This window comes from Lontra canadensis, unplaced genomic scaffold, assembly GCF_010015895.1.
Source record: "Lontra canadensis isolate GAN:19392208 unplaced genomic scaffold, GSC_riverotter_1.0 scaffold90, whole genome shotgun sequence".
Lineage (NCBI taxonomy): Eukaryota > Metazoa > Chordata > Mammalia > Carnivora > Mustelidae > Lontra > Lontra canadensis.
In genome coordinates this window covers 303,823-329,573 of record NW_022631084.1, presented here as the reverse complement: position 1 = coordinate 329,573, position 25,751 = coordinate 303,823, and the positions used below count along the sequence as shown (strand labels likewise).

General features: G+C 39.8%; 1 protein-coding gene across 14 annotated transcripts; it reads left to right on the top strand.

Annotated features, from left to right (window-relative positions):
• Positions 1–23,831, top strand: B3GALNT1 (beta-1,3-N-acetylgalactosaminyltransferase 1 (globoside blood group)). 14 transcript variants are annotated; one of them, XM_032836061.1, is made up of 5 exons: positions 108–272; positions 1,514–1,625; positions 1,712–1,803; positions 16,819–16,887; positions 22,700–23,831. In XM_032836061.1, exon 5 carries the CDS (start codon positions 22,734–22,736, stop codon positions 23,727–23,729), a length of 996 nt encoding a protein of 331 aa, XP_032691952.1. In that variant the 5' UTR covers positions 108–272; positions 1,514–1,625; positions 1,712–1,803; positions 16,819–16,887; positions 22,700–22,733; the 3' UTR covers positions 23,730–23,831. The 14 variants fall into 14 exon arrangements, with proteins under 14 accessions (XP_032691963.1, XP_032691960.1, XP_032691961.1 ...); XM_032836056.1 differs by lacking the exon at positions 108–272 and adding an exon at positions 445–508; XM_032836062.1 differs by lacking the exon at positions 108–272 and adding an exon at positions 567–1,014.
• Positions 23,832–25,751: the final 1,920 nt, after the last annotated feature.

The following is a 25,751-nucleotide window of genomic DNA, read 5'->3' as shown; positions in this document are numbered from 1 at the left end:
ACGCCTTCCGTCCTCGGAACGCAAGGTGATGGCGAGGAGCAACAGGGCGCGCCCAGGAGAGTGCGCACGGCTGCGGGCGGAGCAGGGCAGCGCTCGCCGGGGCTCGGTGCCCGCGCCTGCGTGCGAGCGAGCAAGGGGCTCCGGGCCTCCGCGCGTGGTCTGCGCGCGCCCGGCCGTGCGTGCGGCTGCGGGAGGCTGCGTGTGCGCGCGGGGCGGCAGCGTCGGCCGCCCGCCAGCGGGTGTCGGAGCAGGCTTTGTGCGGTGCGCGGGAGGTGAGTGTGAGGCAGGGTCGCTGGGGGCGATCCGAAAGCCTTGGAGACTCCAGGCTGGGTGGCGGGCTTGGTCCTGGGACTCGCTTCTCGCGGACGGCACTGCGGGGCGGCGAAGCCAGGGAGCGGTCAGGGAGGTGCCGCCCACTCCGGCCTTTTCCCAGAGCGCCTCTGGGGTGGCGCCGGAGCAGCCGCGCCCGGGGGCTCCGGCCTCTGCGACGAACAGCTGCCAGATCCCGGTGAGCCGGGAAGAGGGAGCCCGGCGGGGCCCTGGCGACATTGAGGGCGCAGGAACGCGTGGCGGGCCCTGGCCGCGGCTGCAAGAACACACTGTCCTGCCGGCTGTGCCTTAGGGCGCAGCCCCCCGGATCCCCGTCGCCCTAGGCCGCTCCGGCGACAAACTCAGGGAGCAGCCCTGGGCGCGTTGGCCGGGGCTGCGGGGGAGAGGAAGGGGACGGTGTCTCAGTTTGGGTGGATTTCCCAGCAGGCCCGGGGCGAACGCATTCCCAAGGCGTTGGGGAAGGGCCTGGGAGTAGGATTGTGGGAGGGTTCGTCTTCATCGGGAGGGGTTGTAAGGAATATGGACCCAAGGAGGAGAATGGGCGGATTGGGCAGAGAAAAAAAAGGAAACCCCAAGGAGCCAGGGCTATCCAGAGGCGATCTTAACGCATACAGGCATTTTAAAAGAAATCTGAAAGGTGCAAGGGAGCCTCACTTTTCCAAGCAATAAGGAATGATGCCAGTAGTAAGCAACGCCTTGCATTCCGTATTTCCTTCTCTTCCACTCCTCCCTGTTGGACTAGGAGGGAGAGTTGCAAGCAGAGATGGGTTTTTTATCCTCTGTAATTTGCACATAGTACCAGTGTTTAGGACGGGCTGCTTTGTCAGGAAAAGCTGGTACCAAGGAACAGATTACCATACTGTATCTTTTTTTCTGTTGTCAGAAGAAAGGAAGATTTGAGTTTGCATTCTTCAGCTGAGAATAAGTTTGTGTTTTAGCTTTCCCCAGGTGTCTTAGAGGGATGGAGGGAGCTGATTTTGTGCTCTCAGAATGTGTTGATGCCTGATAAAAGCGCATCTGAACTTGTATCAGTCTAAAGAAGGGAGCTATTTATTAAGAGATAAGAGTCTAAAACATTTTTTTCTTCTAGACTAGAAGGTTCATTCGAATGAATGGTCATTGGGTAATTCTAGCCATGAAAATAAAGCCTGTTACCAAAACAGTGGCCAAATTATAATTCCAGAGTGGATGCATGAGGTGATTTGAGAGCAAGAAGGAAGAAGAGAGGACCAAAGCTTTTCCAAAAATGAAGAGAATGCTGATGTATGATACTTTGCCCTGTAGCAGCTTGCTAGGTATAGAACATTGATTTTAGATGTCATATTGCTCGATGGTGTTGAGTTATGACTTAGATGTATTCTTTTTCTGTTCTTTTGCTCAGTAGTTCACAGCAAATCTTTTAATTAAGCATGGAATATAGAAAACAGCAGAAAAACTTCTTCTAGTGCTTCAGTCTCATCTGAAATTCTGTAGGTAAGTTCATCTCATTTTAATTTAGAAATTATCCTAACTGGTTAAAACTGACTGTGAGTCTCCTTTACAAGATTTTAAGGATCATTTACACAGCTACAAGTTCTGTTGTATATTCTAGTATATCTTTTTTCCCTGGAGGATTTGAGGAGTTGTAAGAGTTAAGCTTTACTAAACCCTCCTGGATGCTACATGTATTTCTAAAAGTTGGGTTATTATTATTTTTTTTTTTAAAGATTTTATTTATTTATTTTTACAGAGAGAGATCACAAGCAGGCAGAGAGACAGGCAGAGAGAGAGGAGGAAAAAAGTTGGGTTATTATTAAAATATTATGGTAACTCAGGAAAAGTTAACTATGTGAACTTAATTTGGTGGCCATATTCAACTTAAACTCCACTCTCTTTATTCCTAAGAAAATACTCCAGTGGATACTGTTTCCTCTGTTCTTATCCCTTGAAATGATTTGCCTTCTCTCTCTGCCCAGTCTGGAGCTCTGTTCTTTACACCATCGGGTGATCCACGTAGAATCCCATTAAGCGCCTTTATCCCATTCATAACAATACAACGTTGAGGCCAAATACACTTTCTTCTTGCAGTTCTAACAGTTACCATTGCTCCTCCGTGCTAACTGTGTGGTAACCACACTGTACAACTTCCTGAACGAGGTCAAATGTGGTGGGTCAAATAGCATGCTCTTAAATGGCCTTGCACATCAGATGCATTCAAAAGTTGCAGTTCATTTGACAGAATGTCTTTTGCAAATATCTCTTTTGGGACTGTGAACAATGGTTTTATTTCAGTAAAAAATTGCCTATTATTAATATTGATTTGCTTTTGGCACCAGAGCTCTTGGTGCATTGTGAATTATATGTGAGGAGAAGGTGAAGGTATGTGCAGGAAGAATGGTAGTTTGTAGGAGGCTTGTCTAGATGAGGGAAGTTGAAGCCACAGAACATCCCCAGGGTGAGGCCCTGAGACACTGCAGGATGGAAGATTTGGCCAGGAAGACGACTTGTAACCCCTGCAACTCTGAGAAATCAGAAAGCTAGGGTAGAGTATGAATTTTTCATTCTATGTGTTTCTGACCCTGAATTAGGAAGCCAGGCCTTTCGTTGTCCCTTTAGAGCATCCATAGCCTAGGGTAATACTCATCAGCCCTGTCTGCCCTTCGGGAACCATTTTATGTGGGAACATGTTACCACTACTAGGATCTGCTCTTCAGTGATAAGGAAACACAGAAAAGAAAGATCTTAGGAAATTGAGATTTTCTTTTCTTTTCTTTTCCAATTTTTTTTTTTTTTAAGTAAGCTCCATGCCCAGTATAGGGCTTGAACTCACAACTCTGAGATCAAGAGTCACATGCTCTACTGACTGAACCAGCCAGGCACCCCAGGAAATTGAGCTTTTCTTGATGTTCTAAGGTATGCCATTTCATGGGGCTAGAACAACACTTCCAGACCAGCAACCTGTTTAGTGAATAAAGTTTTTTGGAGCACAGCCACACCTATTTGTTTAATATTGTCTACGGCTCCATTTTGCTACAAAGGCAGAATCAAGTGGCTGGGATAGAGACTGTATGGCCCGTAAAGGAAATGTTTGCTATCTGCCCTTTTATTTAAGAAAAATTTTTTTTGCCACTCCTGGGATAGAGCACAGAATTCTGCTAAATCCCAAGTTGTGTGTTTCAAACAGGCTTTTTAAAGTTAGCATAAAGAAGCAGTGTATTTGGCTCCTATTTTGGTAACAGACTTTGTTTTCAAGGATGGGGATACCCCATAAGAGAAAAAGCTCTTACCAACTCTTCTCTCTTAATTAAATAGTTCTTTTCTCTAAACTGATAATAGGTTCTGTAATTTTTGTTTTTATCAAGCATCTGCACATTCTGAAAGTGCGAAGATGGCTCCCGGCCACGGACCCAGAGCACGCATTTAGAGACAGTTGAGCTGGGAGGTCTCCCTCCCACCTTCTCCAGGTGGGCTTTACCCATAATGTTCAGTCTGAACCTTGAGGAGTCCTCAGCCTTCCTCCGTGCTCTGCATGGTATCAACAACTCAAGGGCAAGGCAGGGATCTTTTTCCCCATTGCAGTCCCAGCTGCTAACACAGGAAGAAATGAATGAAATACACTTAGATAACTGAGGGAAAGGTAGTTGGTGACTTAGCCTGACAGACAAGGTTATGATGACAAAGATACATAATATTCCTAGCCTAGGGCAACAGTGAGAAGAAATATTAACTAGAGCAGCTTCCGCTGTCCTTTTCCTCCAATGAGTAAAGCTGTTTATAACAAAACAGAGACAGGAAGCCCAGCTTTCGAGTCAGCTTTCCTGCTGTTCTGCCTGACTTGTATGATCTTTGCTCTGCTCCAGTTTTCCTAGCTTCTCTCCAGACCCGGTCATCTTATTGCCTCTTCCCATGAACACATGGCTGTTCTTTCATGTGGCTCTTTCAGATTGCTCACCTCTGAGTGCAGAGGTACATCCACTTTTGCTCTATTTGGGTGTTTTGGTCAGTACCATATTCTCACAGTCCAGCATGAGCCCAAGAAGTGTAAGTTCAACATGACCAACACATTGGCCATGAGGGATCAACCAGTTTTGAAACCAGCGAGGTGCCATCGTTGGGCTCACTTGTCCACTTCCTTCAGAAAGACCATTCAGTGCCCTGTCCTCTTCAGAGAAACTTGATTCTTGTGAATGATCTAAGGCCCCCTTGATCTTCAGGTGGAGGAACGTTTTGAACATGGAGATGAGTCAGCCAGACTAGTACTCTGAATCTCTGCAGGTTCCTGACAGGTCACTGCTTTTGTGTCTGAGTGTTTGCTAATGTTTACTGAAGCTCAGTAATTTATTCAGGGTTATTTGGAATATAAACTCATTAACATTATTCTTCTCAGCAGTTCCTCCTTTTCTGAAACGTGTACTTGAAAGGAATGCTCGTTGGATATTGTCTGGATGAGAATTCGAAAGAGCATGATCTGCTTGGAAATTGAAGAGTGTTTGCGCAAAGGATTCCCCTCCTCCCCCCACCCCCCCCTTTTAAGTTTCTGGGTTAGCTTTGAAGCTCTTCATCCCTGAGGAAGATCAGAAGTGCTACATTATGTGGAAGAAAGCATGAAGATGCCAGGCCAGTGAGATTAACACAAATTAGGAAAGATGCCTACTGGTGCCGTGGTTGGGGACCCCACTCAGGATGAGAACTGCGGGATTCCCAGCCTCGCTTGCTGGTTGTGAGAGCCTGACTCTTGATCAGGTCTCCACGTCTCAGTCTCCTCAACGGGAACAAAGATGCTGTGGTCGTAGTGCCTACCTCCTAGATTGTTTTAATCAACAAATAGTGGAAGTATGGGAAGTACTTACTACAGTGCCAGGACCAAGCGGGGCTTTTGCTAAACTTACGGAGAGGGGAATGTGAAGAAATTGGATAAAGTAGAAAGCAAGTTGGTTTTGGGGTTTTTTTTTAAGATTTTATTAATTTATTTGACAGAGAGAGACACAGCAAGAGAGGGAATACAAACAGGAAGAGTGGGAGAGAGAGAAGCAGGCCCCCCCGCTGAACAGAGAGCCTGATGTGGGGCTCGATCCCAGGACCCTGAGATCATCACCTGAGCCAAAGGTAGAGGCTCAACCCACTGAGCCACCCAGGCGCCCCGGTTTTTTTTTTTTTTTTTTTTTTTAACATTGACTTTGTTTCTCCTGACAGAGTAAAGCATATTTCGTTTTTAAGTGTTATTAAATTCGGCAAGTATAGCGGTTTCAGTTCATCCAGTCAGTAAAATGTGATTCTCTATTATATGTCCAGCTGTGCTTCAAAGTCAGAGGGAGGAATGAGGGGTGTGATAGAAAGTATGGGTGGGGATTAACTTGGGATAAAGGGTCAGGGAAGGAGTCTCCTAAGTGACATTTTGCTGGGATTTGAAGCAGGAGAAGGAGCCAGCCTTTTCAGAAGCTTTATCAAATATGCCCAGTCCTTAAAATAGATTGATGCCACTTGAATATTTCACGCCTCAGTTTGAAAAGGTTAATGTATTTTGTAGTTCTCTGCCAGTTGCCAGAAATACCTATCATAGGGCTTTTGAGAGTTCAGATCATTCCCAGTTATGGAAGGATCACGGGGCAGGAGGAAGATCATGGGAGAGGGGAGCTTGTGTGGAAGAGGAACTGAAAAAGTCTGCAGTTGGCACATGAACCTCTGCTAGTAGTTCCTATGAGCTTATAGGGTAGCAAAACGTTAGGAACTTTAAGATGCTAGAAGAAACATCATCTTTGGATTCTAAAAGGAAGCTTTTTAAAAAAGATTTTATTTATTTATTTGACAGAGAGAGACACAGCAAGAGAGGGAACGGAAGCAGAGGGAGTGGGAGAGGGAGAAGCAGGCTTCCTGCTGAGCAGGGAGCCCTATGTGGGGCTCTATCCCTGGACCCTGGGATCAGGATCTCAGCCGAAGGCAGATGCTTAATGACTGAGCCACCCAGGCACCCCTAAAAGGAAGCTTATTGGGGTGCCTGGCTGGTTCAGTTGGTAGGTAAAGCACATGACTCTTGATCTCAGGGTCACAAGTTCAAACCCTATGTTGGGTGGGGAACCTACAGTGGGGGGAAAAAAAAAAGCTTACTGATTTGGAGAGAGAATGTGGATAAACTAGTATTTATTCACATGTGTACATGTGCTGTAGACCATATGGTGTCCTATAAGAGACATGTCTACATGCTGTAGACCATATGGTGACCTATAAGAGACATTGGGAGCTAGCTGTAGGGTTTGTAAATGGAACTAATGTAAGCAAATAAGAGTAGGTTAGAGGAGCATGTAGTGGACTTTAGTAATAATAGCGGTACCATCTATGTAGTTCTTACTGTGTGCCAGCCCCATCCTAAGTGTTTCTGATTCACTGAGTTTTGCTGTATTCAGATGTGGTTGGTCCTGAGGCTCTGCATTTCTAGCAAGCTCCTAGGTGTTGCACAGGCACTGTACTTGGAATAGTTCAGTCTAGAGCAGCACATTGAAATGATCTGGAAAACTTTAGAGGTACTGCCATCTGAGCCTCACTGTCCTCTGCAACTCTCATTTAGTTAGTCCCAGGTACAGCCCAACTTCCAGAGGTTTTCAAGTTCTCCAGGAGATTAAAATACACAGCCAAGTTTAAGAACCACTGGGTTCAGAGAGAAGAGGAAAGAGAGAGGTAGTGGTCAGGCATCACTGATTCTGTTTGTATCTAATATAATCAGAGGAGGTCAGAATGGTGGAGTTTTATTTTGCTTTGTTTATGAATTAATATGTTCAGTTGGAGAGGGAGCTAGTAGGGCAATTTTCTTCATGATGTGTATTGATATGTGGTTCTCCCTCTATAAGAAATAGGACATGACTGTGTGTACTAAACTCATTTCCACTGGGCCTTGTTGGGGCTATTAGGATTTCTGCCCTTTGCACTGCTGTTCTTTATGTGGAATAAGAGTCATAATTTACAACAGGCAGTAATTTTATAATTATCCTTAATGATAGCACATGTTTTCTCCTTGGATGACCCCTAAAGCTCATATGCCCAGGCTTAGAATTTTATTGAAATGTAGTTTTTGTGGGTTTTTTTGTTTGTTTTTGGTTTTTCATGTCTGGACCTTTTAAAATGAACATGATCAGAATTAGAAGAAGGCTTTGTATCATGAGAGAGCTGAACAAAAGTAAGCATAATCTAACAGATTCAGGAGTTTGCTTTTGGATTCAGTTTATTCTTGGGGATCTTTTCTTAATATATTGAATGGATAAAAGCACATTATCAGACCATTTGCACAGCATTCAGATACCCATCTAGCACCTACTGTGTGCTAGGCTCCAGGGATGTGGGGAGAACAAGACAGGCAAGGCCTTTTCCCTCACAAACCTCAGATTCTTGGGAAGGGAACAGATAATAGAAAGACAGAACATCTGTCTGGGTTAATTGCCTAGAGGGGAATAATGAGGGGTGTGATAGAAAGTATGGGTGGGGGTTAACTTGGGATAAGGGGTCAGGGAAGGAGTCTCCTAAGTGACATTTTGCTGGGATCTGAAGCAGAAGGAGCCAGCCTTTTGAGAAACAGCTTTTGAGTTAGAGGGACCAGCAAGTGCAGACTCCCCAAGGTGGGAAAGTTTGACATAGTCAGGGTTCAGAAATGAAGCTGTTATAGCCGAAATAGGGATCGGAAGAGGCATGGCAGCAGATGAAATGGGGGGGGGGGTGTATTCCTAAGAGACATACAGGATAGAGAGACAGCTGGGGTAGATCTTTTTCAGAAAATGTTACCATTGTTACCCTTAAGCTTTCATTGCCTGTGCTTTGTTTTTGCATTCACAGTTCTCTAATGAACATATATCACACTTGCAGTTATAAGAGTTTAAATGTTTTTTAAAATAATTGAATTTGCTTTCCCTTTGCAGAAAATAAGCAACATTTTTGTATCCAGGAAAGAATTTGAGGTTATTTTGGCTTAAATAATTGTACCATTGAATGATTCTTCTGTTTCTCTGGAGTCCTTGCATTTGGACTGATCCCTCCAACCACCCTCTCAGTCCCCCAATTTTCTAGTGTCCAGCATATATTTATTTTAAGGATTTACTTATTTGGGGGCAAAAGGGGGCAGAGGGAGAGGGAGAATCTCAAGCAGACTGTCTGCTGAGCACAGAGTCCAACGCTGGGCTCCATCTCACCACTCTGAGATCATGACCTCAGGCGAAATCAAGAGTCAGACGCTTAACTGACTGAGCACCCAGGTGCCCTATAGTTCCCGGCATATTTCTGATGTAAAATAAGAAAGTCTATATCTGCATAAATTATAAGTTATCATTTTTTAAAGATTTTATTTATTTGAGGTAGAGCCAGAGAGAGACGATGAGTGGGGAGGGGTATAGAGGGAGAGAGAAGCAGTCTCCCCGATGAGCAGGGTCATGATGTGGGGCTCGATCCCAGGATCCTGGGATCTACCTGAGCCAAAGGCAGACACTTAACTGACTGAGCCATGCAGGCACTCCATTATTAGTTATTATGTTTGTGTTGTTAACAACCCATATTTCAAGTTTGAGAGGGAGAATTTTGAGTTTCTTTTTTTTTTTTTTTTTTTTAAGATTTTATTTGTCAGAGAGAGAGAGAGAGTGAGCACAGGCAGACAGAATGGCAGGCAGAGGCAGAAGGAGAAGCAGGCTCTCTGCTGAGCAAGGAGCCTAATGTGGGACTCGATCCCAGGACACTGGGATCATGACCTGAGCTGAAGGCAGCCGCTTAACCATCTGAGCCACCCAGGCGTCCCGAGTCTTTCTATATAAAGACGATAAGGTTGCGATGTTCCTTTACTGTTTCAAGGTTCAATGGTCATGAGAAATTAAAACCACTCAGAGCAACTCTGGTCAGTAGGCATGCGGCAGATTCCCTGGGATAGGAAGGGTAGCACCGAGAACATGAAATTTGGAGTCTTGTTTGATTTTGTCTCTACCACTTAAAAGCCTTTGACTTTGGGCAAGTTACTGACTCTCCCTGAGCCTTAGTTTCCTCACCTATTCAGTGCAAACAGTAAAGATTTCAGAAGTGCCTGCCTTTATTCGTGGGCGGTCTTGAAGGTTGCATGAGTTACTGCCTGGTAGCAGTTCCCAGTGCTCTCAGCACAGCTGGACATCTAGGGCCAGAAGGTCATGTAGACACCTGCCAACACTGATGGTGCACAGTAACCAAATAAACAGAATGACTGATCAGATTGCCAGGCTGTTTTCACTTTTTTTTTTTTTTTTCATATAACATCCCCCCCCCAAAAAAAAATGTACAGATGAAGAAATGAAATACCACAGTGAACACACCTGTAGGCACCATCTAGATCAAGAAATAGAACGTGCCCAGCACCTCGGAAAGTCACCCTCAGGCCCTACCAATTGTATTTCCTAATTATGTCCAGGGTTTACCAGTGTCCTTGATAATTTCTTAACACCATAGATTACTTTTGCCTGCTTTTCCACTTTGTGTAAATAGAATCATAGTGTCTACTCTTTATGTGTCTGGCTTCTTTAGCTCAACATTGGGTTTGAGAGACTCTCTAGAATGTCATGTGAGGTTGCAGTTTGTTTATTTCCATTTTGTATAAGGCGCTGTTATATAAATTTGTTTCTCCCTGTACCATGATTGTTTCCAGGTTGGGGTTATCATGGATAGTGTGCTGTTACAAACTTTTCTGAACATGTTTTGGTATTCCTATTTACATATTGTTGAGTGTTCCCCCAGGACTGGGAGCTGCTACATCACAGGGTGAGCCAATCCCAAGTCTCAGGCCAGGCCACTTTGACTCCTGTGTCATCACAGGGGGTCCACATTTACCCCCACACCTGATTGTCACTTTAACTTCAAGAACTACTGAGTGTACTGACTGAATAGCCCGTGGTCTCCCACGGAGACCTCACAGTAACTGAACTGGTATTGTGGCACTTGGTTTGTAGCTGAAAAAAGACACTTTTGAGAAATTAAGTCACGTCCCCAAAGTCACACAGCCATTAAGTATTACAGCTGAGATTTAGGTGAGCCATTTAACTCTGATGTCCAAGCATTTTTATCATGCTTTTTTCCTGTTCTGATAAATTTTAAATACAAGGAAAACTAAAAATAGAAGAGAATGCCTATATTTCCATCACCTTGAATTAACAAATACTAATACTTGATAGTGTTTGTGGCTAACCTTCTTTTTCCCCTTTTCACCACATGCCCCTTTCATTCTTCCCCAGCGACACCCACACTGCTGAGTATGGGAGGTATTCCTGCAGTTTCTTTAAAAAATAATTTTGTGTGGGGGCTCCCGGGTGGCTCAGTTGGTTGAGTGACTGACTGGCTCAGGTCATGATCTCAGGAGCCCTGCATCAGGCTCCCCACTCAGCAGGTAGTCTGCTTCTCCCTCCTCCTGTCTCTCCCTCCGGCTGTCCCTCTCTGTCTCTCTCAAATAAAAATAAAATCTTTGGAGAGAAGAAAAATGTCTTGTGCATAGTTGCTTCTGAAAACTCACTGTTTCTTGGGTCCGGTTTAGAACTACTTATATAAATGGTATTACATACATATTTAATTTTTCAACTTGTATATTTTACTCAACATTTTATTTTTTAATACTATCCAAATGGATACTCTGTGTATAAATCCAGTTCATTTCTTTTAACTGTCTTATAAAAGATTCCACTGGAAGACAGTACCAAGTTTTATTGATTTATTATCTAACGGATAGACATTTAAGTTGCCTCAGATTATCTGTTTTCATAGCCCCATTGTGAGCATGCTTGCACGTGTCTCCATGTGTCTACACATGTAAAAGTTTTTCTAGGATGTAGTCCCAGAAAAGGAAAGTCTGATTTTCAGTTTACTAGATGTAGCCGTATTGCTTACCTACCAAAGGGGCGGTGACAGTGTACTTTGACCCACTGTGTGTGACAAATAGCATTTACTCCAATACCTGATAAGAAATTTTTTGATATTTCCTGATGGGTTAAAAATTTGGTATCTGACTTCAATTTGCATATCCCTGATCACTAGTGAGACTGACCCTCTTTTCATGTTTATTAGCTTCTCTGATTTCCTCTTCTGTGAACTTCTTATTCACAGGTCACCTGTTTGCCTTTTTATTTGTAAGCTTTACATAAACTTTATACAAAGAATAATAATAGATTATTACAAATATATACTATATAACAAATACAGTGAAAAGATTCTGGGTACCAGTCCTTTGTTTCCATTGTTTAAATATCTTCTCTGAGTCTGTGGCTGACCTTTTAACTTGCCTTGTCCTGTAAGCTTCATATTTTAAAAATGTTACCCAAGGTATTTCTCCTTTTTTTTTTTTTTTTTTTTACTTTTTAAAATTCTCATATCCACCTGAATTTTATTTTTGAAAAAAAATGAATATGTTTTATTTTTGCCACATTTATTCCAAACCATTTACTAAATCTTTTCCGCATGGGTTTGTGATGCAGCCTCTGCCATTTTTCAGGTCCCAGTATATGTTCAGATCTGCCTCAGGTCTTGGTGCTCTTCAGCTGTTTAATCTGTCTGCGCCTCTCTTTTAATTACTGTAGCTCTTTCATAGACTTTGATAACACCCAGCCCACCCCCTGCTTCATGCTTTGTGTTCAAATTTGTATTGGTTATTCTTAGATCATTGAGTTCCTTTCATAATCCTCTGAATTTATTGATTAGTTTAGGGAGGTAGAATCTTTACTTTTGACTTTTCTTACCCTTGAACATGTGTCTCTCATTTATTCGCATTTTTTTTAATTCTTCAGAAAAGATTTTTACCTTTCCACATCAGGGTCCTGCACGGTTTTTTTGTTAGTTTTATTTAACACTCTGTCATTTCTGTTGTTGCTGTGTTTTTCCTTAGATTTTTGGGTTTTTTAATGTTTTGGATATATATGTGACCACATACCCAACATCTTGGTAAACATTATCTGTTGTCTTTTTCCCTTTGACTTTTCTATGTAGATGATTACATTATATGAAAATAATGGCACGTTTTCTTCCCTTCCTTAACAGTTTTTGCATCTTACTTCCTCTTCTTGCTTGTGGCAGTAACACTCTAGAAGAGCAGTGAATAGTAGAGGCAACAGTGGACATCCTTGTCTTTTTTCTGGCTTTAATAGAAATATTTAAAAAGTTTCACCATTAAGTTTGCTACAGTTTCTCTAACAGGTTAGATATTTTCCTTCTATTCCTAATGTTTGTTTTTATAATCTTCCTTTTTGGCTTTTTTTTCCATTGTTTTCTGCTTTGTCTTTATTATTCCTTCTGTTTTCTTGTTTCTGTAATAACACTGGAATTATTTTTTTAGCTTCTTGAGCTAAGTACTCAACTCATTTATTTTCAGTCTTTTAAAAAAATTTATTATTCATTATACATGAGAGTCTGCATACTGTGTCATTCTGTTTATGTGACATATTCTGGTTTGACAAAGCCATAGGGATGAAAAACAGATCAGTGGTTGCCTGGAGGTTCAGGAAAGGATTGATTAAGGGACATTTGTACAATTTTTGTTGTGATGGAATTGACTCATATCTTGATTGTACTGGTGGTTACATGTACAGAACAGTAAAATATAAAGGGTGCGTTTTATTATATGTAAATTGTATACCAATTTGGAAAAATCCAGTGGACACAAAAAAAGTATGTAAGATAATTCTACTTTTAAGAATGTATATTTTAAAAGGTTATGAGTTTTTTGTAAGGACTGCTTTAGTTAAAACCAGTGTATTTTTATATATAACACTTCAAAATGGGGAGGGAAATTTTTTATTTTTATTTTTTAGATTTTTATTTATTTGACAGAGAGAGACACAGTAAGAGAGGGAACACAAGCGGGGGGAGTGGGAGAGGGAGAAGCAGGCTTCCCACTGAGCAAAACCTGATACGGGGCTTGATCCCAGGACTCTGGGATCATGACCTGAGCCGAAGGCAGATGATCAACGACTGAACCACCCAAGTGCCCTTATTTTCATTGTTTTGAATTTTAATGTATTCAGGTGTTTTAAGAATCAAATTAATGTGAAAACTATATAACTTACAAAGTAATATTACCAAGTAACATAAGAAAGGGATACTCTCAGGGAGCCTGGGTGGCTCAGTCAATTAAGCATCTGCTTTTGGCTCAGGTCATGAGCCCAGGGTCCTGTGATGAAGCCCTCCATTGGCCTCCTTGCTTGGTGGGGAGTCTGCTTCTTCCTCTCCATCTGCCTCTTCTATCCTACCCCATGCTTGTGTGCTCGCTCTCTCTCTCTCTATCTCAAATAAATAAGATTATTTTTTAAGATTTTTTTAATTCATTTGACAGAGATCACAAGTAGGTGGAGAGGCAGGCAGAGAGAGAGAGAGAGGAGGAAGCAGGCTCCCCACCGAGTAGAGAGCCAGATGTGGGGCTCGATCCCAGGACTCTGCGATCATGACCCAAGCTGAAGGCAGAAGCTTTAACCCCCTGAGCCACCCAGGCACCACAATAAATAAAATCTTAAAAAAAAAAAGAAAAGAAAGGGATGCTCTCATCCCTTTTCTGATCTACCCCATTCCTCCCTACCCATTGTATGTATCTTTCCATTGTTTTTCTCATACACATACAAATATGCATATTTTTCCTTACTTTTTCTTTTTTTTTAAGATTTATTTATTTAGAGAGAGAGAGAGAGAGGAAGAGGGAGGGGGAGAGAATCACAGGCAGATCTCACAACCCTGAAATCATGATCTGGGCCAAAATCTAGAGTCAGATGCTTAACAGACTGAGACACCAGGTGCCTCTTTTCTCTTCCTTTTAACACAAAAGTTAGCATATTATAAACATTGTTCTGTATCTTCCTTCTCCACTTAATATATTCTAAAAATCTTTCATGTCAGTACTTAGAAAATATCTTCATTCTTTTTTTTAAACATCTGTATAGTATTCCATTGTTTATGTAAGTAATCCCTTATTAATGATCCCTTGAGTTGTTTCTAATCATTTGCTATTATAATGTAGCTAAAGACAGTAAAATGTCTTCATATATATATTTTAGGCTGTTCCTAAAATAAATTCCAGGATCAAAATTACTGAAAAAAGAGTAAGTGTATTTGTAAACTGTGTAAGTATGTCCAAATTGCCATCCTGAGAGGTGTTACCGTTTCCTATTCCACCATAAATGAATGGGAGAGGGAATTCGTTTTCTTAACTCCTTTTAGTTTTTATTACTGAAATATTTTAAAGTAAATACAAGTATCTTGACTTCCTCCTCCTAAATTTATTTTCCTAGAAATAGGAAAAGTTTTTAAATTTTATTTTTAATAGCTTTATTAAGGTATATATACCATAAAACATTTGAATTGTATAATTCAATGATTTTTACTAGATGTACAGAGTTCTGTGACCATCACCCAAATTTTAAAATATTTCCATTACCTACAAGTGTTTCTCTATTTTCGTTTACAGCCAGTTTCTTATGCCACCACCAGACAGTCACTAACCTACTGTCTATAGCTTTGCCTTTTCTGGATAATTTCACATTATTAGAGTCATATATATATATGGTTTTTTGTTTCAGGCTTCTTTTACTTAGCTCAGTGTTTTTTAGATTCATCCATGTTCTGAGTTTTTTTTTTTTTTTTAAGATTTTTTTTTTTAATTTGTTTATTTTGAAAAAGAGAGTATAAGCAGGGAGAGGGGCAAAACCAGAGAGAGAGAGAATCCCAGTCAGACTTCTCGCTGAGCATGGAGCCCAAAACAGGGCTTGATCCCACAACCCCAAGATCAGGACCTGAGCTGAAATCAAGAGTCAGATACTCAACCAGCTGAGCCACCCAGTTGCCCCATGTTCTGAATTCTTAAAATGGGTATGTTACAGCTTGTATCATCAGTACTTTGTTTCTTTTTGTAGCTGAATAGTATTCTAATGTGTAGATATACCACATTCATTTACATTTTCTTCTGTAGCCTGTTAACATATCGCACCTGAACAGATTAATAATTCTCCTGGCATCCCCTAATACTTAGGTTGTACTCAGATTTCTACAGGATCCAGTCCAGGACTGTACATTGCAATGTGTGTGTCCTTAAATCTTTTTTAATCTACAGCTGTCCCTTTTTTTCATGGTACTGAAGACACCATGCTAGCTGACAATCCCAGCTCTTGGATTTCTTTGAATGTTGCCTGTGGTGTTCCTTAGCTTGTTCTTCTATTCTCTGTATTTTGTGTATATTTTGATTAGACACCATTTTTGGCTAGGATTCATCAGAAATAATATTGTTATTTCACACTGTTTCTCATTAGGAGATAAATAGTATGTACTTTTTCCACCATTTATAATGCTAACATTGATTATTAGCACTCTGATTCTTCCAATGTAAGGTTTATATTTTTTCTGTCCTTATCAGTAAAAGGTTATCTTTATGGTGTTACTTTGGTACCATATAGATGTCCAATTCCTTATTAATCTTCCTTTGATGTTTGAAACACTGATTAATAATCATTGCCTGAATCAGTAATTTCATGAGAAGTTGCAAAATGATAGTATTCTTATTCTGTCATTCTACCTACATTTACAATTGGCATTTTTCTGTAAAAAGGAGTTTTCCCTCTGCAGTTGGAGCTATTTGTCTCCCCCAAACTATAGATCATTCTTTAAAGCAGAAAAAAAAAAATATGCTTGTTTTCTCTCTCACACCTTGTCCCAAACCAATAGTTTTCAACTAAGGAGCTGATGTAATAGTGCCTCACTGAAATGTAGTAAATTGCTCTTACTCAGTTGCACATATTATATACTTTCCAGTATGATATTCTCTTTAACTTTATGGATTAAACAAAAACTTGTAAGAATGTTGAGTTTCCAAACAAGTTTTTTTGTTTATGTGTTCTTCAAGTTATGTTTTTGTTATAATTATATTGTGGTCAAATAATGTCAAATAATGTGACCTCTGTTAAATTGAGGTTTGTTTTTGTTTTTGTTTTCTTTAAGTAATCTCTACACCCAGTGTGGGTCTTGAATTCCCAACCCTGAGATCAGGAGTTGCATGCTCTATCAATGAGCTAGCCAGGTGCTCCTGTTAAATTGAGTTTTAAAAAAATTCTTGAAATGGCTTATGTGACCTAACATGATCAATATTTTAATAAATGTGTCCTGTGATTTTGAAAGGAATACTACTATTCTGTTAAACCAAATTTGCTAATACTATTTGAAACATGCATATCCTTATTTTTGGCCTGCTGATGTATTAGTTATATAGAGGGATTTGTTAAAAACCTCCCATTAGGATTATAGATTTTTCCATTTGTACTCATACATTTCAGAGTTTGCTTTATATATTTTTGAGGCTATGTTTTTATGTTTATATAGCTTCATGATTGTTAAATTATCTTCTTAGATGGCTCCTTTTATTAGTAGCAAAATCTTGTCCCTTTTAAATACTGTTCATTTAAAATATGTGACATTAGTATTTAATTGCAGCAGGCTTCTGATTGGCATTTCCTGATGTGTTTTCTTATTTACTAATATTAAAACTTTTGTGTTGTTTTGTTTTAGGCATGTATATTATAAGCAGTATAATGGCAGAATTTTAAGCCAGTTTGAGAATCTCTCATCTTTTAGTAGGTGAGTTTATATTTACTCTGACAGTACGTTTATATTTACTTATTTTTTTATTTTTTAAAATTTTTTGTTTTACTCTTTTAGAGTGGGAGTGGGATGGGGGTAGAAGGAGAGGGAGAGAGACTCTCAGGTAGTCTCCATGCCCAGGACAGAGCGTGACATAGGGCTCAATCTCACAACCCTGAAATCATGACCTGAGCTGAAAGCAAGAGTCGGAGGCTCAACCAACTAAGCTAGCCAGAGGCTTCCATTTATATTTACTTCCAACATCTTATGTGTTTTCTATTTACTGTGCATTTTCTCTGCTTTTTTTCCTCTTATCCTACCCTTTACTGATTTGATAGCTTGCTTTGTTTATTTCTTAATCGGTATGGAAGATATATAGTCCATATCTATTAATTCAGTGCTCCTTCTAAGGGTTAATGTACATTCTTAAGTGAATTTTTTTGCACAGTCTTAAAGTTTATCACTCTCTCCTTGTTCCTCCTCAATTAGATAAGAATATTACCATGTTTTAATTTTGTGGAAATGTTTTTACAGCAACCATGTCATTTTTACATGGTACTTTACTTTCACTTTTTCACATTAAAAAAATTATTTTTGTTCTTTTTCTTCTCCCTCTCTTTTTGTTTTACTCTCTGTATTAATTTTTACTATCTTTTAATTACCTCCTTGCTTCCACTTGTTTCTTTCATGCCATGCCTTCCTCCTGAGTTCATTTTTCTACATACTAAAATATATTCCTTTGGTACTTTTCAGCTGGTTTATGAACTTTATAAGCACATCTATTTGAAAGTGTCTTTATGTCATCTTCAATTCACTTGAAATCTCTAAAATTCATCTATAAAATAAGTGCAGTAAAACCAACTGGCCCACCATATAGAGATATTGGGGGTTAGCTAATAATATTTGTTGTGAACACTTCATAAATTTTTGTATTTATCTGTGTGTATATATACATGTGGGTAAAGTACTATTATTATTAGCTAATGTAAATCCTGTTAAATTTATATTAGAATTACTATATTTTGAGTGGATTTTAAAAATCATTCCTTACTATGTTAAGATAATATTCACTAAAATCAGAGAGAATTATACCTAATAGAAATATCATGAATTGTACGTAGTCATACTTTGGGAGAAGAACTAGGATAAGACAAAACTCAGAATCCTGACTGCTAGGTTAGGGTTACTACTGCTCAGTGGAACATACGCAAATATAAAATTAAATTTTTGGCTTTGTTTTTATGTATTTACAAAGCTAATACATGAATAGCATGGAAAATCCAAATGATATAAAAAGAAAAACAAAAGAAAGAAGAAATCTTCCAGAGATCCCACAGAATAGAAACATTGACATACTGGTACATATCCTTCTAGAAATCTTTCTCAGCATATGTGACTCTGTGGGTTTATAATTATCTTTTCATTTTTCAAAAGGACTCATAGCACATAAGCAGTTTTGCAACTGCATTTTTCATTTGGTAGTATATCAAGGGAATATAGGTAAGCTTCATTGTATATAATGAATAAATATATGCTCTTATATGGATGTACCATAATTTGTTTAACCAGTTCTCTATTGGGAGGCATTTAAATCCTTTTTTTTTTTTCATATTTTAAATGGCACACAGTTGCCTGCTTATTTCTTTAGGATAAATTGCTAACAGTGGTATTGCTTGGTCAAAGGGTATGCAGGTTTAAAAATTTGATACTTGTTTTCATATTTCCCTCCAGAGTGCTCAAGAATGCCTTTTCCTCTCACACATACTGAGTATTGTCATGTTTTTTTCCCTTGAATTTGCTGGTTTGTGGGGTTTTTTTGGTTTTTTTTTTTAAAGGTTTTATTTATTTGACAGAGATCACAAGCAGGCAGAGAGGCAGGCAGAGAGAGAGGAGGAAGCGGCTCCCCGCTGAGCAGAAAGCCTGATTCGGGGCTCGATCCCAAGATCCTGGGATCATGACCTGAGCCAAAGGCAGAGGCTTTAACCCACTGAGCCACCCAGGTGCCCCTGCTGGTTTGTGGTTTTTGTCAATATTTCTGCTTACTTGTGAGTTTAAGTATCTTTTCTTATTTTATTGATCTTTTGTAGTTCTCTTCAGAATTTCTCTTTTGGCCATTAATTCTCTCATAGTATTCGTCTCATTCTTAATTTTGGGGGGCTTACAAGTCTTTGTCATAAAACTTCAGTTGTTTTTTTTCCCAGTTTGTTTTTTATCGTTCAACCTTGTTTGTGTTTTTTATTGTTGTTTATTTTTTTCAGTTTATTTTTTTTTCAATCTCGTGCAAGAAATTTTCCCAGTTTGTTTTTTATCTTTCAACCTTGTTTGTGTTTTTTATTGTTGTTTATTTTTTTCAGTTTATTTTTTTTTCAATCTCGTGCAAGAAATTTTTGAAATTGTATTATTTCTTACAGCTGAGTAATTGAAAGGTCTTCCCCACTTCAAAACTATTAAAATATTCATCCATGTTTTCTTTTAGTACTTTGAAAGGTGCATTTTTCTCTTAATTGAGTCTTCAGTCCATTGGGAACATTTTTTGTATGTCAGTGCCTCCCTGTTTTTCATTTCTTGCTCTGGTTTCCAAACTTGACTAGTAAAAACCAAAACAGGAACTGAATCATGGTGGCAAGTGAGATTTGCCTCACTGTTTCCTCTTCTCACAGTTCATCAATGTGCCTGGGTATTTGTGAATAGAGATGGAGGTTCAAAGGGGAAGGGGCGGTTGGGAGGTAGTAGTCGGCAGTCCCACGCCAGGATTGCCTGCTGTGAATGCATGTGTGGAACAGAAGGTGAAAGAGAGGACACCAGCACAGTGTCTCTTAGAAGTTTAGCGTTTCACTTATTTTAGTTACCCCCCGCGTTCTTATTCAGGAAAGTGAAACTGTGGTAGGGTGACCGAAGACACCTGGTGACGTGAGAACTTAGATATATGTTTTAAGCCTTGAATACCAAGTGCTCTTTTTCCATGATGAAGCCTTGAACTCTCTGAATTCTGTGGACTTGTGATAACTTTTTATTTCAGTATCTGTTTCTAGTTCAGAAAGAGACTGGAGGAGGTGGACCTACTTCTTTCCCCTCTTTGACCTCTGATCCCCTGGCCCATAAGTAAATGCTATTAAGTTTCTTCTCTATCTTATAGAAATTTCAAGCATTATTTGTGACTGCTGCATACTACCGACTGTTCAGTTGGTGAAATTGAAGGTCTTTCATGCAGAAGAAATAAATCAAGATGGCAAGAAATAGAAATATATTTATGGGTGTGAAACCTATTTTTCTTTAAGTAGTAAGAATTCATAAAGATTATCATTTTTTTTTAGGATAACTCCTTTGACAATAAAAATCAATTTAGAGAACACAGATGGGAAAGAATAGTTGCCCAGGGAGGAGCACAGCTGGGGATGACAGAATCTGTTTACTGAACACTTAATGGCCAGCTACATGTTTTGTTTTGTTTTGTACACGTCATTCCCCATTTACACTGTCCTGACATCTTCAGTGCAGAGATGCGGAAACTGGGGCTCTGAAAGATAACATACAGACTTGCTCACCGTGTTTGTTGAAGGTCAGAGCTGGGGTGTGGACCGTGGTCTGTGCCTTTAGAGCCACCTGTCTAAAGTCTGTCTGGCCGGTCCTCGAAAAACCTTTCCCCTTTTTTGGGCTGGAGAGTTCTTCTTCTTATCTTTGCTGCTGCTTTATTTTCTTTGTGGGCCCACAAGCAGTATACCTCAGAACCACAGGCACATTTTCACTCTTGGAAACCATGGTTTACAGAACGCACATAACATAACTTCTGTAATAAGATTTGCTGTTTTGAGTTCTTCCCATTATTGAAAAGTAATGGGGCCTTCATTGCCTCAATGCAATTGTAAATGCCGCTTCTCACACAGGATACTTTCCTTCTCTTGGTCTGAAGTTTATGGCTTCATTATGGCTGATTGTTGGAGTGAGGCGTAAAACTACACCTGACATATACAACAAATGTACAAGCTGTTGTTGGCCAAGGTGTAAATTGAGCATCCTAAGGTTGTGCAGTGTCTAGTAGCCCAGTGAGGAGAAAATGTAAGAAGAGGTTAATTACTTCTGTAATCTTTCCTGTGGGTCTCTTCTGTTTCACATTTTTCCAGAAGCTGGCTGTGTAAGGCTAGTAAGGGGGAGGTGGGGAGGTTGGAGTGGGATTGACAGACCTACCTTTTATCCTTATTACAGCAAGAAAGAGCATAACAGACAAGTCTGTGTTCCTTGCACTCCTGCTGTAGGTCTCTCTCTGTCTTGCACTTTGATGATTATGAGAAAAACTTTGCCACCAAGGTCATAGACTCTAAATGGAGAGGCAAGACACATGTACATGAAACTGGAGAGTTTGCCAGAACATTCCATTGTATTGTGTGACTTTAAGTATAGAAAGCACTAGAGAAAGGAAAGATTACTGTGACCAGACTAGTCAGAACAGGTACTATATGGCCAGAGAGGACAAGGAGTCTTGAGATCCTGCCATCTTCACAGTATTAAAAGGCAGAAGAGCTGTGTGTCCAGAGACCTAAGACTGACCCAAAGTAGAACCCTTGGGAGGCCAGCCTTCCCATATGATGACCTTAATGTATGGCCCGCTAACAAATTCTGGCTCCCCAGAACCCTACCCCCAGATGATTGTGGGTGAAGAGATACCATCAGAGCCTCTCAGCCTGTCCCCCATTTTGTTGATCTGTCTCTTCTTCTGATGTCCCTTAGTGTTTGATGTAAACAGTCTGCCATGTTTCCCTGTTGCCTTGGGTTTGCCTTCTTCTCCTGTCTCCTTCCTTTTGTCTTCTTAGTGCCTGATGTAGTCTGTGAATGGGGAAGATCGAAGAAACACTTAGTGTATGTTTGGCTTTAGACCATGGTACCAGGAAAGCCCTGCGGGATCCTGAATTATAAACCAGCCACATCCTTGGGTTCTAGCACAGAGCTGAGGCCACACTGTCACTGCAGGCTGTGTACTCTGTGCCCCCTACCTCTGTTCTCATCTCAGCTGGGGTCTGTGTAAAAAGCACATGTTCTTGGAGATTCCATGCCATGATTCCGATCTGGCACAGGGTTTCTGAATAGATTAGAATGGGGAACAGTCAGTACTAGGGACCCGCCTTTAATTTAAGCACTTGCTATCCAGATTGAGCACTGAGTTCAGCCAACATGGTAAAAGGGGTTCTGGGATGTGTTGGGGCAAGTAAAACTCTGTCACAGTCTTGAGCATTTAAAAACTCTGGAAACGGTTATCCTGTTTGTATCTAGAAGATTTGTCTCTCAGGTGAAGAGTCTCTGCTTTCCTCCCATCTCACGTGAATAATTGTAGCTACTGGGTTTTCCTTATTCCATGTTTGCTAGATCCACATCAGATCACACAGCTGAGAAAGGCCCTTGGTTTATTGGGACATGTTGCTGGTAACATCTCCTTGTGTTAATTTCTTTATGTCTTTTCCATACCAGTGAAGAAAAAATGCAGCCTTTTGTCTTGGGTTTTTTTTGTTTTGTTTTGTTTTGTTTTTTTCATTGCAGGTTTATTTTTTAACCCCAGTTACTCATTTCTCAATGTCCCTCTGGACATCCAGGACAAAATTGTATTTCACTAGTTATTTAAATCAAACAAAAAGTATTATTTTTCCCAAAGTCATGAAGGATATGTTTTTAACCTTGATCTTGATGTAAAAAGCTAAAATGCACTCTTGGTTGTTGGTATCCATTTGTTGCTAGTTAAATGAAATTAAGTAGGCTTGGATCAGGATTCTTGGTTTTGCTTGGGAACTTATAACTAATCAGGTCTTTGATAATCTTCCAGAACCTGAGGCTTGTGTGCTTCTGAGCTGCTGTGGATGGCCCTGGCTCTCTTGACCACCCTTCCAAGTAGGATGTCACTGAGATCCCTCAAATGGAGCCTCCTGCTGTTGTCACTGCTGAGTTTCCTTGTGATGTGGTACCTCAGCCTGCCCCACTACAATGTGATAGAACGTGTAAACTGGATGTACTTCTACGAGTATGAGCCCATTTACAGACAAGACTTTCGCTTCACGCTTCGAGAGCATTCAAACTGCTCTCACCAAAACCCATTTCTTGTCATCCTGGTGACTTCACACCCTTCAGATGTGAAAGCCAGACAGGCCATTAGAGTTACTTGGGGTGAAAAAAAGTCTTGGTGGGGATATGAGGTTCTTACCTTTTTCTTACTAGGCCAGCAGGCTGAAAAGGAAGACAAAATGTTAGCATTGTCCTTAGAGGATGAACACCTTCTTTACGGTGACATAATACGACAGGATTTTTTAGACACCTATAATAATCTGACCTTGAAAACAATTATGGCATTCAGGTGGGTAACTGAATTTTGCCCCAATGCCAAGTACATCATGAAGACAGACACTGATGTTTTCATCAATACTGGCAATTTAGTGAAGTACCTTTTAAATGTAAACCACTCAGAGAAGTTTTTCACAGGTTATCCTCTAATTGATAACTATTCCTATAGAGGATTTTACCAGAAAGCCCATATTTCATACCAGGAGTATCCCTTTAAGGTGTTTCCTCCCTACTGCAGTGGGTTGGGTTATATAATGTCCAGAGATTTGGTGCCAAAAATCTATGAAATGATGAGTCACGTAAAACCCATCAAGTTTGAAGATGTTTATGTTGGGATCTGTTTGAATTTATTGAAAGTGGACATCCATATTCCAGAAGACACAAACCTTTTCTTTTTATATAGGATCCATTTGGATGTCTGTCAACTCAGACGTGTGATTGCAGCTCATGGCTTTTCTTCCAAGGAAATTATCACATTTTGGCAGGTTATGCTGAGGAATACCACATGCCATTATTAATTTGACAAAAGCCTAGAGAAAGTCAGGGTACCCTGTAGAAAGCATTAAAATTACTTTAAAATCTCCAGTGGAAAACTCATGGGAAGGTGACTGTGTGTTGATTTACACCAAACCCAGACTCATGAAGTGCCCATGGACTGGGGACTGGAGGGTTACACTTGTGATTTATTTAGATGAAAAAATCAAGTCAGGCCCTTTAAAGGCGATAGTAAGAGGAATTAAACATCTCATAAAGGAATTGGAGATTTTTGTTAATAAAACTAATAGGACCAAACTATTTGAACATGTCATTCTAGAAACTAGAACTTGTTAAAAGGGTTTCATTGAATTATAAGCTCATTAGCCCATAACAACAAAGCAATGTGGAGTCCTATTCGTTGAACGGTCTAGTCAGATAAAGGTTTTGTGTATATCTTACATGGATTACCAGTTTTTAAAAATACATAGTTCTGTGTAAAAAACTAAAGTTACGCTGAGAAAAATTTCATCCGTTTTGGTCATTCAGAAGGTACGTCAAGATGTTAGAGCATTTCACGGTTATGAATTACTGTTTAATACTACTTAGGACTTTCTGGTGTTTAAATGTTATGGTTGTTTCAATACTGTATAAAGAGAATAGTGAATCACCCTTCACATTGTAACTTTTTTCTGGTTACTTCACTGATGAGTTTATTATTTGATAGCTCCATTAATGTAAAGTCATTGGTTGTTATTGCATATCAGTAATCTCTTAGACTTTGATAAATATTTTACTGTGGTAATGTAGAGAAGAATTAAAACAAGGTCTGAATTATTGTCTTGTTTTTAAAAAATATAATTCCCAATGTTTTTATGTCACTATATCTGTCTCATTTTTCCACTTGAAAATTGGGAATAATATAGAATGCCAGGCAGCATGTTTCCTTTTGGAAAGGACTCTGAAGACAAAAAAGAAAAGAGAGAACCCAACGGCTGGGATATTATGAGTATTGTTATTAATCTGATCCGTGTGTGTGCTCATTAACAATCAGTTTGAGAATAAAGAGGGGAAAAACATGCTGCTGCTATTGTTACTCGTTTCACATCAAGAGGAAAGCCTTCATATGTGGTCAAAAGTCATAACGGAATTCCATGTCATGTAGAAGCACATTTCTTCATAGCAGTGGTGATGGAGGTCACCTCTGACCTACCAGTGGGTCAAAGAAGACTCCTTGCTCCATATTCTTGGGGTTGGGCCATTTCCCATTGTGGCTGATATGGGACAAGTGATTCCTCTTTTCTGGGTGACAGGTAGGCAAAAGATCCAATCCATTGGCAGAAAATATAAACTTAAAAATATGTAGTTAGCTCTAGTAATACTCAATATTTATAATTCTGTAAGAAATGCTTAATTTCAATCAGACCTATTTTATTTTTCTAACGATACATTTATTTGAGAGAGAGAGAGAGAGAGATAGTCGGGGGAGGGGCAGAGGGCGAGGGAGAGAGAATCTTAAGCATAGACTCCCCGCTGAGCTCAGAGCCTGACTTGAGGCTTGATTTCAGCACCCTGAGATCATGACCTGAACTGAAGTCAAGAGTTGGATGCGCAACTGATTGAGCCACCCAGGTGCCCCCAATTAGAACTATTTTAATGTGTGATTCTCTATAAGATGCTTATTTCCCTTTTCCTGGTCTCAGACCCGATAATCACTTATAATAAAATCAATTAAATGAAATAGTCTATGGAATCAAGCTATGCCGTTGCTAATCCCTATTCATATAGGAGTCACTTTCTTTGAGACAGATGGTGGTTATTTTTATGGTATGATTAGATTGGTTTTGTAGAAGTTTATATCGATGTTGGAGAAGCTAAGTCAAAGAATTTAAGAGAGAACATTTAAAACAAAAAATTCTCTTTAAAACAAAAATCACAACTAAGATTTGAATAATTGCTAAATTTCAGATGATTGTTTCTTTTCGACTAGGAATTGGTGCCTAAAAGATCTCTAAAAAGTTAAATGATTATGAAAAACAAGAATCTGGGTCATTATGTTTTTTGTT

Coding starts and splice junctions, on each gene's coding strand:
- B3GALNT1 (XM_032836066.1), top strand. CDS start 22,734: ATGGCCCTGGCTCTCTTGACCACCCTTCCAAGTAGGATGTCACTGAGA.